At 40.2% G+C, this 20,015-nt stretch overlaps 1 protein-coding gene across 2 annotated transcripts in view; it reads left to right on the forward strand.

The window, feature by feature from the left end:
• The first annotated feature begins 585 nt into the window (after window positions 1-585).
• kcnip3a (Kv channel interacting protein 3a, calsenilin) overlaps window positions 586-20,015 on the forward strand; it is a 298,418-nt gene continuing 278,988 nt past the window's right edge. For both annotated transcript variants that reach the window (XM_051919869.1, XM_028798235.2), the window contains exon 1: window positions 586-716. In XM_051919869.1, coding sequence (XP_051775829.1) covers window positions 711-716 — 6 coding nt within the window. In that variant the 5' untranslated portion in view covers window positions 586-710. The remainder of the gene's footprint in view (window positions 717-20,015) is intronic.

A 20,015-nucleotide genomic window follows, 5' to 3' on the forward strand; every position in this document is an offset into this window, starting at 1 on the left:
TGCTTTTTTAAACTTTCTGTATATTTAAGTGAGACTCCAGCTTACCTACACGTTGGATATGAAGTAGTAAACAACAATGCAAGTAATGTGAAAGTTATACAGCATCTGTCATTGTAAACACTACTACCAACTTACAAGCATTCTGGCAAGTAACTATAACACCAACCGGGAAAAAAAAGTCACAATTGTCTGCCATTTTTGTCAAGATATAATAGGCTTCAGTGGCGAGCTGATTCATAGCCGGCACAGTAGGCATCTTTTCATTTAGCGATCGTCAATCAGAAGCTTACCCTAAAAATAACCTTGCTTAGCGCAGCTTTGTTCATTTGTAGTTGTTGCCGATGGCTAGTTAATTGGGTGGGGGTGGGGGTGACTATTATAATTTATATATTGCGACTAAAAAGCAGTAAATAGTGGTCACCGCCGCGTAACGCTGGAGGAGCAATAATAATCAGTGGAGTTCCTAATGTCCTAAAGGGTTAAAAAAGGGGGCGTTATTTTACATCCTCGCTTCTTCTTCATCTCTCTCTCTCTCTCTCTCTCTCTCTCTCTCTCTCAAAAGCGGAGCGCTAGAAGCGCCTTGGCGAGCTTCCCCCCAGCTCAGCTGTTAGTGCGCACGCATCCAGCCGGCCGGCCAACACACCGCCAAGACGCGCGACCCTCGGGCTGCAGAGCCGCGTCTGCCGGGCACGAAGCACAGAACGGTCATCATGCAGGTAATCGCTCTTTTTATTCATCCCTCCAAAGCCTGGCACAGGGGGGGTCATGCCAAGGTACAACTTTGCGCGTGTAGTGTGAGAAGGCGGATTGCTCGTAGCTTTAAAGCACGGCTCGCACCTGGCCAACATTCAGGTGTGCTGGCGGCTTTCGAGTGACGACACTTTTCGTTTCTTGTTTGTAACTTCTAAAGTGCTCGCATCAGATTGTAATGGTTGGTTAAACTGTGTGTGTTTTAATTCGTTGAATTCTACTTGTTAGGTTTGGCTTGGTTTTTCGACAGTTTGAATAGTTGGATTACAGGTGCTGCCTTACTCGTCCTCCGTGCACTCTTAATGCCAACTCTCTGCTTTCAGTGCCAGTTTAAACAAGCATTTGATGTCATTTCCTACTCTCACCTCTTCACTTTCATCCAATCCATTTTGCTGAAATTTTTTAGGGATGCTGTAGAGAGTTCTATCTTGTATAATATAACAAACAATTCAGCTGGCAGTGCCCCACAATGCAGAAGTAAGGTATTCCCAGTTTTACTGCAATCTCATAGGATTACAGCCACTTTTTAAAAGGGAGAACTAGGCCTATTCATTGTTCTAAAATTACTTTTATTTTACTACAAAAGCACAGCAGCTAAACAAACTGATTTTGTGAATGGCTATTATAAAAGAGAGTTGGCTTAATGTACAGTCTGAATACTTATAGTTTGGCATAAAATCAAAGAGTATGAACTGTAAATCATACAATTGATAGTTCAATTCCACTGTTAGCTCACATTGTGACTTTCGGCAAAAGACTTAGCTTGTCAGTGGGCCAATAATGGGAACTAATAATACTGTTATTTATAAAGTGTTTGGGATGAAATCTTCAAGTAAATGAACCTAAAAAAATGTAATGTTTACCATATTTGTTTACTTATAAGCAATTATGCCCTTTTCACCCATCAATTTTTTGAGTGGGCTTTTCACTTAAGGTGAAACTGGCAGCTACAAACCAAACATGTAAGAACAAGTGCTGGATGAGATGACAGTCCAATGGAAGACCTAGTCTCATATAGACCCCCAAATTGAATTAACCATGTGTTGTCAGTTCACTTAGTAGTGTGTCTTTTGAACCTGTGAGAAATCCAGAATCTGCTGGCAGACTCCACCAAAAGGCACTCTAGCAAACAGGGACCAAAGGGACAAGAGGCGGCTACACCACCAAAGAGCTCAGAATCTTAAAATTCATTATTCCAGGGAAAGGAGGGGATCGAAAAGCAGAGGATAGGACAGATGAAACTGAATGGCTTAGGCTCAGGAAGTGTAAAAATATGTTGTCTGTTTGCATGCCCGCATGTGAAATCTACAAGGTCATCTTGTCCTGGATGTGTCTAGCCATACCAGGAAAGACCTAGTAAGAAGTAAACTGTAGAAATTGACTGAGATTTCGGTGGACTGGGGTGAGAATAAAAAAGGGGTTTAAAAACATGTTAGTACAACTCACCTACAGCTAATTATATGTAATTATACCCCTCTAATTATAGAGGCAATCTTTATTTAGAAAGGTCTGCTTTATAAATTCATTGCTGATTTGTTTAAAGTCATTTACATTTATTTTCAGAGTCATGAGTGAAATCATACAGACTGCTGAGAAAATCCATTTAGGAGAACTTGAAGGGATTCCTTCAGTTGATTTAAAATAAAATATACTATTATGTCTTCCACACCAGCACTGTATTTTAATATGCAGGTAATAGTAGATGTGTGGGAGCTTCATGAAAGAAACTGCGTAAGCACTGATTTCTCCCAGCACCCAGTCTTTACTTGAAAGCAGGTTTCTTCATCTACCAGCTCTTCACCTTCTTAGAATACTCTACTCATGGCATGCCAGCTTCCTTTGTACAAACACAGAATGGAGCAATAGTGTGGCACAGTGGGTAAAGCTGAAACCTGGTATGAACCAAAGCAATGGTGTTTCCCATGTGAAGTTCATTTCTCATGTGTTTCTTGTTTATGTGGAACTCCCCAATGGACCTTTAAGAAATGAATTGTTGATGCCTTATTGTCTATCTGTCTGTCGATGTACAGTATCCATCTGTGGGAAAGAGCCTGTATCTATCTATCTATCTATCTATCTATCTATCTATCTATCTATCTATCTATCTATCTATCTATCTATCTATCTATCTATCTATTATTTCAAAAACAAACAAGAACCATAGATACATTTATAATCCTGGTTCCCAAAGGTGGTGATGTGCTGTAGAGTGATCGGCACATGCAAGCAGGAATTTCATTGTACTCTGTACATGTAATAATAATGACCCTATAAATCTATAATGCTATAATAGTATATAAAAGATGAATATTGTATGTTAGGCGCAGAACTTGTATAGTCATATAAAGTTCTGGGCTTGTAAATGGAAGTTTATTGGAACAAGTGGAATTCTAAAATGGGATATACCGCCGCTAAGCCCTATTTCATTACATGGAATAATACTTGAGCCATCACTAATTTGAAAAATGGCTTTAATGTTTTCATTTTAACTTTGATTTTATTTTTATGTAGTGTACTTCACACTCACCAGCCCAGAGTATTGTAGGCTTGTGAAAAAAGGTAGTTATAAGCCAGACTTTAATTCAATAAAAATAGCAAATGTGATACAATATGAATGCTACACACAAACATAAATATACAGACTTTTTGAAATTAGGTTTTTATGGCTCCTGTTGATAATATGTACATATATTGGTCTAAGGCCAGCTGACAGCCGAGGAGAGGAAATAAACCTCCTGTTTAGACAAAATCCAGAGAAAGGAGTCCTGTCAGCCCCAAGGTCATTGGAAAATGGCAAGTCAACAGGATTAAATTGCACTTTGCGTTCATTTAATTTCACACATTTGCTACTGACTGATAGAAGATGTACAGTATACAGTAAAAAAAAAATCTGTTGAATATAAAAATAGAGTTAAGTGATGATTTTTTTACTAAAAAATTAATCAATAAAATAGTGACCATTTTGACACCTTCTTAGTTCCATTCTGCTAAATTCTTGTTTAAATACGGTTTGCATTTAAAATGTGAAAATTTTCCCTCCTGACATTGTCCATAGTTTTTTAAATGATCATCTTTTATTCTCTTCTTAAGTCATTATGTTGTACATAAATATTTGGAATACATTTTGGTCTATATTGATGCTACAGCTGACAAAAAAGTAAGCCCTGTTACTTTTATATATAAAATGATGTGTGTGAGTATTGTAGATAGCTGCCTGTTTAAGAGATGGTGGTAGATGATGAGGCAGAAGCCCAGGTAGGCCATGTCATCAGAGCCATCACACGAAAGGTGCTGGCACTAAGAGTTCCCAGCTGTGATGAATTTTAACAAAGATTTCACATGGGTAAGAAATGAGAACTTGGTTTCTGGCATAAGGTTTGCTCTTGTCCCCCAGTTTTACAGGCATTGCGCTGGATAATTGTGCTGTGGTTCTTTGCTGACTGCACTAGAGGTGATGTCAGGGAGCTTCGTCATCAGGGTTGTGGGTGAAAAAAAAGATCCTGTTGTTGACTGTGTTCCCTCAGATGCTGGGTTGTGGATTCTTACCTCAGAACTGTTGTGTGGATGCTTTCGATTCACATACATGCTACATGATATTTATAATACTGGGAAGATCAGCAGAGCTCAGATATGTACCTCAGGGTTTTTTCCTTTCTGCCCAAAAGCTGATGGAGACCAATCCTAGACTGGAGACCAATATGCTGTTCGGGAGCTTGTTGGAAGCACTGCCTGGACATGAACCAATGTGCTGTCCAGGGTTGGGTTAATTGGTAACACTACCCAGATGAGAGGATAATTAGCCTTATGGAGGTCCTGTCCCAGATGGAGTACTGAAAGTGACAAAAGGAGGATAAGAGACCACCTAATAGAAGGCCCTGTGAAAACAGAAAGCTCTTACAAGGTTGCAGCTAAATATAATGATGTCCGGCCCTTTAAGTATGTATTTTAAAGTTTCAGGGATGACACAGAATAATTGTTTGGCCATTTGGCCATGACCTTAGAAATAGGCAAGAGTCAAACCTTAAAAGAGACCTCCATCTCACAGCCATGAGAGCCCAGAGTCGAAGCAGGTGCAAGGGCTTGCTTATCAAGAAAGTGGAGAAAGAGGAGAGGAACCTGGCAGGGTCATTGGTGAGAGAGGAGGAGAAAGACGGGCCAGGAACAGAATGGCGTGTATTGTGACTACAGGCGAGGGAGTGGCGAGTGTTTATTGCTTTCTCTTAATGTAATCTTATGCCCTGTACATCCCTGGAATCTTTTCTCTATAAATAAAAACCCTTGTGACTGGACAGTGTGGTGTCTGTGGGTCAATTTAAGTGATGGTTTGGCATGAGAACCATCCAACGCGGCTCCACCCACGTTGTCGTAAAACAGGACAGTGAGGAGAGCCCTGCCCGGCTCCCCACTCCTGATGTCATGCTTCCCCCTCCGCTCGGCCTGCAGCCTCTGTCTTGGATTAGCTCGAATATATCGCTCCTGCAAGCGAACTTTGATTCTTAGCGTGATGAGAGAAGTCTCAAAATCAACTGGAATGTTCAAGCAAATTCTACAAAAAAACCTGATCTAAATCCATTAAGTAGTTCTCTCATGAAAAGCGGGCATATATATATATATATATATATATATATATATATATATATATATATATATAATGAGAGGGATTACATAATCAGTAGACACCCATCAAAGATTATTAGAAAAAGGAAAACAATATAAATTTTCTTCAGCTTTTATTGAAGCTGCCGTTCTTGTGCTGTCACTTCTTCAGGTGTCTGGTTGGTGCGCGGTGACCAATGGAGTTCACTTTGGCAAACAGCTTCATGTGCATGTGCTACCATAACTTCTTTTCTGCATCGGCCTGACCTGCTCCGACAAGTGAAGCATCCTCATTCTTTGAGCATTTTGAAAACTATGATATTCTGTCTTTTTGTAAGCGTTTTACTTGTTCATCTTAGTTGGTGCATTGCTCTCATTATCTGGACTTCATATCTTTTACAAAGATGGTCCAGGACACCCGCCTGCACTTATTCAGGTTTACAGAACAGGTTTCATAAAAAGTAATGGAGGATAGCTTCTTTTGTTTTCTCTTCATTCACTAATCTCCAAGCACAGCAAGGAAATCCCTTAACGTCGATATTTCTGCCTTGTTGCTTTCCTGTTTAAATTTTTTATGAAAATCCTTTAAGTTTCTTTTTCAGCAAAATCTTCCATTTGAAATGCCTGTAATTAGTGTCCATAAATGAGGGGAATGTATGGATAGACGTAACTGAGTAAAGTATAACTTTGGTATGTGTTGTAGCACTAGGGGTGATACGGTGGCACAGTGGTTGCACTGCTGCCTCATATTAAGGACACCAGAGTTCAGTTCCTGGTTCAGTTCCATGTTCTCCTTGAGTCTGTCTGGTTTCCTCCCACAGCCTAAACAATTGCAGGGTAGTTGAATTGGCCCTAGTGGTTGTGTGTGTGAGTCCCTGTGATGAACTGGTAACCTGTCCAGGGACTGTTCATCCCTTTTGCCCTATGCTTCATCCTCGTGACCCTGCACAGTACTGAACAGCTGGAAGGTAACAAATATCGTCCCGGCACTCCTTCTGGACCTCCACAAGATCTCCCTTTTGATTCAGGACAAAGTGCTGTCTTCGGTCAGTCATGAAGTGCAATATTCAGCTTACATGGTCTTACTTTTTTTGAAGAACATCAGATAGTCCATTTTCCTGAGGAATTACTTGGCCTCGTGTGTCCTGGGGTGATGTTAAATTTCTTTCTTTTTCTTCTCAATCAACCTTTCATTCCTCGTCAGGTGCCTTTACCTGATTAGGTTGCAAAAGCACCTCTAGAATGGCACTTAATAAAACAGGACAAGAATCCAGGTGACTTCGGTCTGCTTCAATGAGTTTGATGTCATTTAAATTATAGCAAAACAAACCACAAGTGAGCTGGGGTGAAATGGGACACCAGAGTGTCAACTCAAAGCGACTGTGGAAAAGAATAACAAATCATCCATTACAATAAAGCCTTTGTGTTTCTTATAAGATCTTGTCGCAGAGACCAGGATGATTTCACCAGTCAAACTCCAGAGTGGTTGAGAGACATTGATGTGCAACTTTAGCAGATTAACTGACATGCAATAATTAGTTTAAACTTTAGAAACTGCATTATATACTTTTATGCTCCTTTTATTCTATGCTTGCACTTGATATTTTGTATTGAAGTTTCATATTGTGACAGGAGGCCACAGCCATTACCTGGCCGGGACTCCAACAGAATGGATGGACTGGGAGAGAGAGCATCGATAAGGCAATACCTCCCCTGGGACGCTAGAAGGTAGCCCTCCTGGGCTGCTGTGGCACCGTAGCTTCCTGCAGGGCACACTGGGAGCTGGAGTTTGGTACAGCCCTGCTGGGTTCCATGGGAGCCTCTGGCTCCCGCTGCCTTCCGCGGCAAGCAGTCTTCAATCGTGGTCACTCCTGCTCCTCTGCAAAACTCAGCAGGAGTGCCCCCGGGTGCTATCCAAACACCCAGCTAGGGCTCACTTTTCCCAGCTTCCTGTCCTTCTTACAGCTAGCCTGCTCTCACTCACTCGCTCACACCAGCTCATTCGCTTCCTGGTTCCCCTTCTGCCTCCTCGAACCTCTGTTCTTTCGATCTTTTTCCTTCTTCCCTCCGCACTCACGCTCCTACTATATATAATGGGGACATGGCACAGGTGCGGCGATTAGCAGCTCCTGGCATCAATTACGGATACAGATGATTCCTCACCTGTGCACTTAAGCTAGGAAATGCCCGCACCACGTCACATCCGAGAACCACTGTGGCCACACCACCACACCCCTCTAAAAGCCGTGAGTTCGGCGATTATATGTTTAAAAACTGGTCTTTTCTTTTAAGCTGCGGACCCGCTATACCACAGCACGTGAGTGAAGAGGGCCCCATCTGGCTCGATATGAATATATCGCTCCTGTAAGCGAACTATGGTACTAAGCACAATGAGAGAAGTCGCAAAATCAACTGGAATGTCCAGGCAAATTATAGAAAAAAACCCGATCTAAATCCGTTAAGTAGTTCTCTTGTGAAAAGCGGAGAGACAGACAGACGTTGAATTTTATACATATAGAGATGGAAATGGCTTTTCTTGGTCATAGAACCTAATTTTGGTATTCATATTTGATTAAAATATTTTATAATCGTATTTTTCATATTTCATCAGCATTTTGAGTTTCAGTTGTAATGCTATTGCTATATCTCAACCCCCAGAGGTGTGTGGAGCCAAAATAACCACTGAGACAGAATAAAAAGTCAGTACGGTGCACTTCTTGGTCATCTCTGCGATTGTTGTTTTAGTCTTCTTTATTAGTGTTAGAGACACTTTTCTTGGCTTCAGTGTCAATTTTTGGTTTAGTGATTTGGTTTAAATGAAAGGATTTTAAAGGATAGATTCTTGGTATCCACTGCCCACTGTTTTTCTGCTTGTCTGATGTTTCTCCTTATGGTCATCACCATTATTTATTGTTAGTCCTACTTTCTTTTAGCAGACATAACAGTTTCCCACGTCATTCCAATCAGTTTTATGTATAGTGAATTCAGACACTACTCAGATGCCTTCACTTTCTGCACACATTATTGTTTTGTACATTTCATATTTAAATGGATACATTTGCTATTTTGTTAAATAAACTACACTCAGTAACTCATAATGACAAAAGGAAAACATGTTGTCAGGTTTGCAAATTATCTAAAAATCAAGAACTGAAATATCTCATTCATGGATGTATTCAGTCCCTTAATTCATTACTTTGTAGAAGTTCCTTCGGCAGCAATTCCAGCTTCAAATCTTCTTGGGTAAGTCTCCATGTACTTTACATGCCTAGATGGGCAGATTATCCTATTCTTCTTGGCAGATGCTCACAAGCTCCATTAGATTGGTTGGTAATCATCTGTAAACTGCCATCTTCAGGTCTCTCCATAGATGTTCTGTGGGGGATTAATTCTGGGTTTTGGCTGGATCACTCAAGGATATTCAGAGACTTGTCCAGAAGCTACTCCAACATTGTCTTGGCTGCATGATTCGAGACATTGCTGTACTGAAAGCTGAACCATCGCCCCGATCTGCACCCTTGAGCAAGTTTTCTTCAAGGACCTCTCTGAATTTGGCTGCAGTTCCCTCAATTCTGACTAGTCTCCTTGTCCCTGCCACTGAGAAGCACCCCACACCATGATTCTGCCACCATCATGGTTTACCACAGGGATGGTACTGGGCAGGTGATGAGCAGTGCCTGGTCTTTGTCAGACAAAGTGCTTGAAGTTCTGCTCAGAGTTCAGTTTTTGTCTCATCACACCAGAGAATCTTTTTTTCATGCTTTCAGAGTTCTTTAAATACTCTCATATTACTTTTACTTAAGAATGGCTTCTATCTAGCCACTGTGCTATAGATACCTGATTGATGGACTGCAGGTGAGATCCTTCCAACAGGTTCCCCCATCTCATCAGTCGACTGCTGAAGCTTTTTTGAAGTGACCATTGCTTTTTTGGTCACCTCCCTGACCATGGCCCTTCTTGGCCGTCCAGCCAAACTATGCAACTTGGCAACTCTATGATGAGTCCTGGTAGTTCCAAACTTCTTCCATTTCACAAATATTGAGGCCACTGTGGTCCTGGCAACACTCAAAGTATTATAAATGATTTTATCCCCTTGTCCTGATTTAGGCCTCGCCATAATATGATTGTGGACGTCTACAGAGAGTTCCTTGTGTTTCATGGCTTGCAGCGTGAATTGTGGGACCTTATATACACAGATGTGTGCCTTTCTAAATGACGTCCAGTCAATTCATTTTTGCCACATTTTGGATTGGACTCCAATCAGGCTTTAAACATTTTCAGTATAATGAAACAAACAGAATGCAACTGACAACAAGTTAGAGTGCCATAGCAAAGGGTCTAAATACTTGTATGATGAAAGATTTCAGTCTTTGGTTTTAAATACATTTGCAAACCTTTCTGAAAAAAAATGTTTTCACTTTTGTCATTATGAGTTATTGAACATTGATTGATGGGTGAAAATGGCAGATTTATCCCTTTAAAATGAACTGTACAACATGATAAAGTGTGCAGATAGTGAAGGGGTCTGGGTACTTTCAGTGTGAATGCATGTGATGAATGGTACATGGCACAGGGCAACTTTTTAAATAAATAATTGCGTTCCTGTAAGGATGCGGGTCTGCACGAATGCATTTTGATACGGAGTTAACTGAAGTGCAGGCTGATCGTGCCACACACACGTGCATAGGAGGGCAGATGGGTTAGGCACCTCATTGGGGCTGCAGAGGAAATTGCTCCTCACACCTACACCCAATAAAGCAGCAGAGTTAAAAGGAGCCTGCATGAGACAGATTAAAAAATGAAAGCAAACGAAGAGTCATGGAGGTTAAAGGAAAGGACAGAAAATGCAGGAGCATGAGGGAGCCACTGTGAGACGAAACAAAATAGGCAGATGGGAACAGAGCCTTGGAGAGGAGGATGGGGCCAGCACTCGAGGGGGCTGAGGGTTGGTCCTGCTGAACATGGGAGGGACTCCCTTACAAGGCCTGCAAATGGCAACGGTAGACCATAGGGGATTTGGCTCGGTGGTGCCCCATGGATTGCCATGGGATTTGGTGGACATGAGCAGTTCAGATGGTTGTCTGCGCCTATTGGTTGACGTCTTTCTGTGGTGCAAGATCCAAATAGGACAAGCCAGAGAGATGTCCAATTTAAAAGGAAGCACTGGTAACTGATTTTTTTTTTTTTTTTTTAAGCGAAGAATCCTGTCATGTTTAAACCTCGTTTGTATGGATTTATTTATTTGGCTTTTAAACTCCATCATCACTTATTTTTATGGATTATTTATTTATAATGGATGGAGAACTGCACTTTAATTTGGACACTGACTTGTTTTTGAATTGTTTTAAATAAAAGCACTTTGGCACCTTTTTGCACCTAACACTTGTTGCTATGCATGTGTCTTCATCTGCCTGTCTCATCTTTGTTATGTTATTGACGGCAGTGGGTTCGAGAGGATCCCGGCAGTGTCTGGTACTGTGGAGCTAACCCGCACCATCAAAGTGCACTTTCCAATCAAATTAAACCTTTACCCCCATTTGCCACCTGTAACTTCACATGAGGAGACTGAGTTTGAACCCTGGCCTGGTGTTAACTTTTTCTGCGTGGGGTTTTACCTCCGGTACTCTGGTTTCTTCCAATGCTACGCCCGACTGCTGTTTATTGATTATAGCTTGGCTTTTAACACTGTGATACCAGCTAAGCTCTCCATTCTAGGTGTGCCACCTACAGTACTCTGTGCAACTGGGTCCTGGACTTTTTAACAGGTAGAACCCCAGGAAGTGAGGCTGGGGAACATTTCCAAAACAATAATCATAAATACAGTAACCCCACAAGGATGTGTTTTGCGTTCCATACTGTACATGCTCTTCACTCATGACTTTGTTGTTTCCCAGCATAACGCCAGTGTTATTAAATTTGTGGATGGACTGATTTCTGGGGATGACGAGTCAACATACAGGAGGGAGGTAGAGGTGGCTGGCCTTGTGAAGTGGTGTCAGGACAGTAATCTTTTGTAACACCAGCAAAACAAAAGAGATGATTATTGACACACAGAGGGAGAGAGATCAGCACCCACCACTGTACATTGGAGAGACTGAGGTGGAGACAGTGGCTACATTTAAATTTCTTGGTATTAACATCTCTGAAACTCTTACTTGGACCTACCATGTCACATACCTGGCTGGGAAAGCCCGGCAGCATTTGTATTTTCTGAGAAGGCTGAGGAACTCTGGCATGCCAAGCACTATCTACAGCAACTTCTACAGATGCACAATTGAGAGTATCCTCACCTACTCCATCAGAGTCTGGTTTGGAAAAAGTACAACATGGGACTGTAAGGCTCTAGAGCGAGTGGTTAAATCGGCACAAAATATCATTAGAAGAGCACCCCCTGCACTAGAGGACATCCATAACACCAGAGTTCTTGGGGTGGGGGCCCATAACATTATTAAGGACACAAGCCACACAATACATGAATTGTTCACAGTGCTACCATCTGGGAGACGCTGTAGCAGCATAGCAGCGAGAACATCAAGGCTGAGACAGTTTTCTTCCTTGTGGCATCAAGCTTGTAAGTAGAACCCATGCACTGCCCTTACCCTCAGCACTGCAGGCTAGCGCGTGTCTGGGGGATGGAAGGCCATCTTGAGATCACATACCTGCAGAGTTTACAGTGCATCATTTATTTAATTGTATGTGCACTTTACTTCTGCTTGTTTCTGCATTTCTTTTGAGTGTTTTTGTTTATTGTTGTGTATTCTTGTTTATTTCTGGAGGACTCACAGAATACGATTTTCATTATACATATGACAATAAAGTAGAAGTTGATATGTCCAAAGACATGCATGTCGGGGTGGTTGGTAATTCATAATTGGCATGTGTGAGTGTGTCCTGTAATGCAGGGGTCCCCAACCACCGGTCTGCGACCCACTACCGGGCCGCAGCAGTCTGACAGCCGGGCCGCGAGAGAACTGCTGGCAACGGAAATTCACTCAGACTTTTCAGAACGCTTGGCGGGCGGGGCTTTGCAGCGGCGCAGAGAGAGGAGAGAGACCGAGGTGAGAGACTATTACAACAAAGTATTTTTATGGTCCCGACAGTTTCCCCATATGACATGAGTCTATAGAAATCGCGTTACTACGAAGTACATTCAGCAGATGCTTTCATTACAACGAAGTGACCTTGAAATGCCTGAATGAATCATCCACAGAGCAGTTAGATCTGTGGTCGCAGCTCAGTTGTGCACGTTTGCACAACGATCCCCAAACAGAAACATTGTAAAAAAAATTCTTTCTTCGAACTTTCCTCGTACTGTTTTTTTTTTTTTTGCTGTTTTTGTTTTCTGTGGTTTTCAGTGATTCCTTTTGCTTGTTGCTTGTCAACATTTGAAAAACATCCATTGGAATTTAACTCATTGTCACCCTCCTAACGAAAAAAACGATAACAGTGTTAATGTTTGTGATGTGCAATCTGTTGGAATGGCAAATGCAAAGCATATGTCTTTGTTATATGCAAAAAAAGAAGAAAAATCTCAGGTTGCAAACGTATGCAAACTGCTTAATAACTTAATAATAAAAGAAATGTTATGTAAATTGTGTATAAAACTGACCCCCATTCCACTAACGACCAGTCTGTGGAAAAATTTGCATCTAATAAAGTGGTCCTTGCTGTCAAAAAGGTTGGGGACCACTGCTGTAATGGACTGGCAATGATGTCTGATTATTGACATGATGTTTCCAGGATAAGTTTTATCTCTTGGCCATTCTGGACTGAAATGCGTGGAGGGGCAGTCTTTACCATGGGCTTACTTTTAGCTCCATACCCAGGATTAGACACAAACCTTTGTATGGCTTGTCATCTGCACTTTTTCCACATTGTGGTCCATGTTACATAAGTGCCCTCCGTGGAGGCAATTCTTCCCACTTCTGGCATCCTTGGAGTTGAGGGGCTCACTTTTCTGCTCCAGGGGTTACAATCTCTTGCACAATAAATATATTGATATTTCACGTCATGTAAAATTCTTTGTGTTGTAAATATGTGCGAAGAGTTTTAAAAGCAATCAACTTCTCACGTTATGTAAACCTTGTTAGAATATGACTCATTATATTATCGTGACTGTTCGTGTGAAAATAAAAGAACACAAGAGTGATCCAGGATTTAGATTGTCTTTCTATATATGGGGCTGATACATCTCTCGATGTTAATCTACATTTTATAATGTCTCAGCTTACAATTCCTAGCATAAAACTTAAAAGCTGCCTCTTTGAATTCCTAGCCGTGTGCCTTCCATTTGCTCACCTGCTGCAGTAAGTTTCGTTCATCCCTGCATGCCTGTAATTTTTCTTCTGTATCCAATGTATTTTTTTCCCCCAATTACTATTTATTATTGGGCACATTGTAAAATGGCAAATTAAACTTGGCACTTCCCAAGGGAAAACTGTGACCCATTTATTGCGTAATGTTACAGCTTATTGGAAAGATACAGTTTACACCAAAATGTAATAATAATGCTAGCCATACATTTTTTTTTTTTTTAAAGGAATTTTTCTCAAGTGTGGCGCTTCCCTCAAATGTATAAATATTAGTCTCATTATTTTCTTTATGACATCCTGCTATACATCATTCATGTCAGAATCAAATTTAATTAGCAGGCGACAGGAGCTTAATTCTTTGTAGTTGTCATAATGATCCACAGCATCAACCATCTGTGCTCAACAGTAGAAGTTGTCTGCTGCTGATAAATAAGGACGGGTGCAACTGAACCACAAAAAAAGGAGAACAGAAAGGGAAAAATGGCTCTCAGTGTTTCAAATGTAGGGGCAGGAAATTGTCAGGTGGTGTTTTCTATTTCAATGTGATCATTAATCATAATATACACATATACTGCTTATATAAAATTATGGTGAAGCTTCAATAAATCCTCAGTACACAGAGATAATTTAATGTTTTTCGTTCCTTAAACCTGCTGTTCATCCACCCTTGACTCAACTAGCCTGGATATGTATAAGGACTGCGTGGGACCACTGCACATGTATTGTGTTTCTAAGTCATGAGGCCATATTTACTCTTGCTCTGGCACTCTTCGTGATAAGCAGCAGTCTGTTTGGACAATTGTGTTTGTTAACAAGAAGTCCACACATCAGCACTGAAGTCCACACCATTACTCAACATACCGTCCGGTCCATAAGTATCTGGACAGTGACACAATTTTCATAATTTGGCTTTGCATACCACCACAATGGGTTTGAAATTAATCAATCATTATGTGATTGAAGTGTAAACTTTGAACTTTAATTTAAGGGGTTAATCAAAAATATCATATCATTAGATTAAAAATGAGTACATTAGAGGGTCAGCTCAGGTTGGATGGTTGGGAGACAAAGTCAAAAAGGCGAGATTGCATTGGTTTGGACATGTGCAGAGGAGAGATGCTGGGTATATTGGGAGAAGGATGTTAAGGATAGAGCTGCCAGGTAAGAGGAAAAGAGGAAGGTCTAAGAGAAGGTTTATGGATGTGGTGATTGAGGACATGCAGGTGATGGGTGTAACGGAACAAGATGCAGAAGATGGAAAGATATGGAAGAAGATGATCTGCTGTGGCAACCCCTAACTGGAGCAGTCGAAAGAAAAAGGAAGATAAAAAATATCATATGAACCATTCAGGAACGACAGCCATTTTTATTCATGGACCTACTATTTTTAGGGGCTCAAAAGTATTTGGACAAACTGTCATAATCATAAATATAATGATCGTGTCACTGTCCAAATACTGATGGACCTGACTATATGTTTCATATGACTAGAGAGTTTGCTTTTGTATGTATGTTAAATAAATGGAAGCATCAGTGCTCTTTGTGAAGGTGGGTTCGAGGAATTGGCTTTCTTCAGTACTCTCTGTCCATGTGATATTGGGCTGTGCATTAGGAATATTAGAACAATTGTAATGGAAATAGGCCAACAACCTTATTCGTGCAATTGATCTAGATAGTCTAAAATGTCATCAAGTCGAGATCTGAATGTCCAAAATGACCTACTCTTCACTACACTACCTGGTAGTTTATTCCATCTGTCCTTGAAAAAACTTGTGAAGAAAAACTTTGTACTGTTCTAGCTGTGTCCCCATGTTCTTGTTGAAGAACTCATTTTAAAGTACTAGCTGGATTCCTGACCTAATTTTAAACACTTCAATCATGTCACCGCTTAATCTCAGTTTGCTTATACTAAAAGGTTCAGCTCCTCATAGCTCATACCTCTCAGTCCCAGAATCAGCCTAGTCACTCTTCTGTGAACTTTTTCTAGCACTTCTTCACCTTGTCTATAATATGGAGACCACAACTGGACACCATACTCCAGATGAGGCCTCACTAACGTGTTATACAGTTTATGAATAACCTCCCTTGACTTGTACTCCATACATCGTGATATACTGTATATCCTAACTATATCCTATTAGACTTCTTGATCACTTCTGTCCACCATCCTGATGTAGACAGTGATGAGTCCCTACGACTTCCAGGTCCTTCTCATAAGGTGCACTTTAAGGCTTCAGACCTCCCATTGTGTATTCAGATCTCACATTTTTAATTTCTACCCAAACATGTATGCTATTCACGTCCCTCTGAAACGATTTAGCTGATTCTGGATTATCTGCCATTCTACCTAGTTTGGTACCATCAATGTATTATTTATGTTCTTATTAAGATCATTTACATATAGTAAAAAGAGCAGCACCCCAACACTAATCCCTGAGGGATATACTGACTTACAAAAGACAGTAAGGAAAATTGAAAAGGACTAGAAGATCCATGTTAGTCGAAGAAACAAGCCAAGGTCATAACCATGAATCAAACCAATCTTTTGTCAGAAAAAAAGGGAAAACGTAATTCAGGAGTCAGCAACAGATATTCATTATGGAGAAGTGAAAAAACAAAAATTGAAAAGGAAAGGTTTTGTCTGCAAAACTTGGGTAAGGAATAGCTGCTGGAGATGACTTTTTAACTCCTTCACGTACAGTAATTGATGTCAAGACCCTGTTGGCCCTGGCTGCCTGTGCCCACCTCCTGACATTGGGATCACAAAATAATAGTGCTAACAGAAAATAAAGATGGCATTGTAGCAAGATGCTAAAAAATGTTCAGTTTACTTTAAATGTAAAAACTAACACCAAATTCATAATCTTTGGGTCCCGGGTATTCTAAAGAATAAACAAAGTGATTTAGGGTGAACTGTAAACAAATTATTAAACCAACTGGTTATAATAAAGGACACCCCTTTTAACATCATCTAATTCTGAAAATATTCCCCTCGCCATAACCCTTTGCTTCTTGCTACCCAATTACAACCTAACATAACGGACCTACTGTATATAATTTTGTGGGCGGGTTAAAATGTGCTAAATATGTAAATATATATATATATATATTAGCTGTAAAACAAAAACACAAAAATAGGCATTAAAAATGAAATTATAAATTCTTTGCCGTTTTACTTTACCTCCCCAACAAAACATTGTAATTGAGTTTTGTGATTCCGAAATTGTTTGCAAAATGAAACTCAGCCATGTCGCTTCTGCATCCTTCTCTAAACACTTTGGTAATTTCACACTGTCCTGTAATCTAAATGGCAACTGCCCTTTTACTTAACAGACTTTTAACAGACATTGTGACTGACACCTTAATAACATTTCAGAAATTAATAAAATTATTATATATACACAATACAATATATGAAAATCATGAATGGCAAAAATCACACACTGACATGTAGTTTCAAAATGTGTATATGTTATTTTGATTCTCGGAAGCTAGCAGTGCGGTAAGGTGGTACAAACTAAGATATGCACAATTTGGAACTTTGTGGGAAATATTTTCACTTTAAACTTTTAAAGGTAGTACTATATATAATGAGACACTAGATATGTCTTAATTCTTAAAGATCATGCTTAACTCTTATTTTTGCATGATTATCTCATAAAAATAGTGTTGCATGAAAATGCTGCCCTTGCCAGGGCTGTCTTAATGTATGGGCAGAATGGGCTCAGGCCAGGTGTCCCAGGAGCATAAGGGCCTACAATGTTTCTGTTTTGCTTTGCCTGGGGGTCTATGATGCTGTTAAAATGGCCCTACAGGCCTTACCCAAGTGTCACCTGAGCCTTGTCACCTAACTCCACACGCCGGCCCTGCTTGGTTCTTTCCAGTGCATGTGATGATACAGTATGTCTGGGTGTTATGCATATCGACGTCAACTGCTGAGACTGGTGTACAGAACAGATTAATCACCTATGATAATCCATTATGTGAAAATGTAAGTAAAGCAAAAAGACAACATTACTACATAGTAAATACTTACCGTATATACTCGCGTATACTGTAAGTCGGGTCTTGAAACCCGAAAAATCGATCATAAAATCAGACCCGACTTATGCACCCATTCAAAAATGCGATGCTTACATTTTTTTTTTTTAACACATCTTCTTGCTTCCCTCAATCTTGCACCAGTTTCTCAAGTGCATCGAATTTTGTTGCAGCAGTGCAGTTACCAATTTCTTACGCTACTTCAATACCGTTTAATTTAAAACCAGCTTCATATTTTCTTCTGATCGAACGCTCCATCATAGATAAGGTATGCTTTTACGATAAAGGTGAATGAGGGTGAGAGATACAAAAAACACAAAACAGTACAAACGCCACTTCAGAACAGTTTGGGTATTACCATGTGGTCACGTAGGCACAATACATAGAAAAAATAAAATGTCAGTGTGCTCCGTGGTTACTCTCTCAGGTGGGCATTAGCATATCATAATCTCTTGGACCAATAGCGTGAGTTTTCCACAATCAACTTATACGACCGACATTATAAAATACCAGAAATTATACGATAAAATCAACTCCCGACTTATCCGCGGGAGAACTTATCCGCGAGTATATACGGTACTCAAACTTCATATGCACACATTGTGCAATATAAAAAAAGGTTGGTGTACCAGAGTAACACCATTTAATTGCCAGAGACAGGTGGAAGAAAACAAAAAAGAGGGGACAGAAGTACAGAAATTAGAGTCAAGAAAGAAATTGTGTCTATTCTTTCTCGGTTGTTTAATGAGACAGGCCTAATTTATCAAGTAGGGAACAGACGAGGCAGGGCTGGAGGTAAAGTCTGAGGTGATTCTCTCGCTCATCTTCTGGTCCTGGTCGTCATGAATTGGGTTGTTTAAAATATTTTTTGATCGATTGTGAATTGAAAGGTACATTCTTACACTCCTTTTTGAGTTTTTTTTTCAAGGTGAGGAATCTATTTCTGAGGTTTATTTTTTGTGTTATGAAATATTTTGCAGTATTGTCACCACCATTTTGGTTAGTTACAAAACAACTGTTTGTTTCTCCCACCATTCAACAACAGCAACAACAACATTTATTTATATATCACATTTTCATACAAGTAATGTAGCTCAAAGTGCCTTACAAGATGAAGAAAGAAAAGTTTATAAAAATAAAAATATAAAAATAAGATTAAGCAATACTAAATAACAAAGAATAAAGTAAGGACCGACAGATGGACTGGAGAAAAAAAAAACAAAATCTGCAAGGGTTCCAAAGCCACGAGACCACCCACCCTCCACTGGGTATTCTACCTAGCATAAATTATCTAAATCAGTCCTCATGGTTTTCAGGCTTCACATGGAAGAATTAGATGATGATGGTCATGTGGAAATCTGGCCTCTCTCTTGGTCTCCTGCTCAAGAATATTCTTGCTAGTCCCGGTAACGTAACACTGATTTTCTTAGCTGTAGACCAAAAGTGGACATGGGTAAGCGGTGGTGTCACTTTCAAATCACTCCATGGTCTCCCCTTTATACCAGTCCCCATAGGAGGTGGAAAGAGCTCCTGTATTTAACACCAGTATGCTTATAAATTTAAGGGTTGTCACCCTGTGATGAACTGGGACCATGTCCAGGGATTGTTCCTACCTTGCATCCTATACTTTCTGGGAGAGGCTGCAACACCCACAATCTTGCTCATAATTAACAGGGCTTAGGAAATGCTATGGTCTTTAAGTGTTGTGGGGAGCAGATGCTTACAGTGCGTGCCAACCTTTGACTGAGCTCTCTTGTTGAATGCATTAGTAACGGGCACATCTCCAGCCTTAACCTTTGCTCATGCTGGAAGATAAAAACAAAAACACTTAACCTGCCTGACCTTTATTCCGTCTACTGTGACATTTCCTTCATTTCCTTATGCTACTCTGCCTATGCACTCTCTTAACTTATGCGTACTTAAGAATTATGTTTTATTTAATTGGGAAGAAGACTGAGAAGATGGTATAAACATTGAAAGATGTAAAATTTATATGCTAATGAAATGGTAAGCAATTGGAGGACAAAGGTGGGTCAGAGGTCATTGGGAGTCACTTAAACGGTCACTTTAAAAAGGAGCTCTTGTATATCAAGGGTGCCTGGAAAACACTAGGATATACAACATTTCAGTAGATTAAAATGTTATTTTTGAAGCAGGTGCCCAAAATAAGGCAGAACAGCAAAGAAAACCAACAAAAAATACAGTAGGTAGAACTCAGAAGGAAGTACTGCTCACTAAACAATGAGCTGAGAAGAATAACAGAGATAATAATATGTGAGAGTTGTTGGGAAGCAGAATGTGAATAATGAGAGCAAT

The sequence above is a fragment of the Erpetoichthys calabaricus genome, chromosome 1 (assembly GCF_900747795.2).
Source record: "Erpetoichthys calabaricus chromosome 1, fErpCal1.3, whole genome shotgun sequence".
Classification (NCBI taxonomy): domain Eukaryota; kingdom Metazoa; phylum Chordata; class Cladistia; order Polypteriformes; family Polypteridae; genus Erpetoichthys; species Erpetoichthys calabaricus.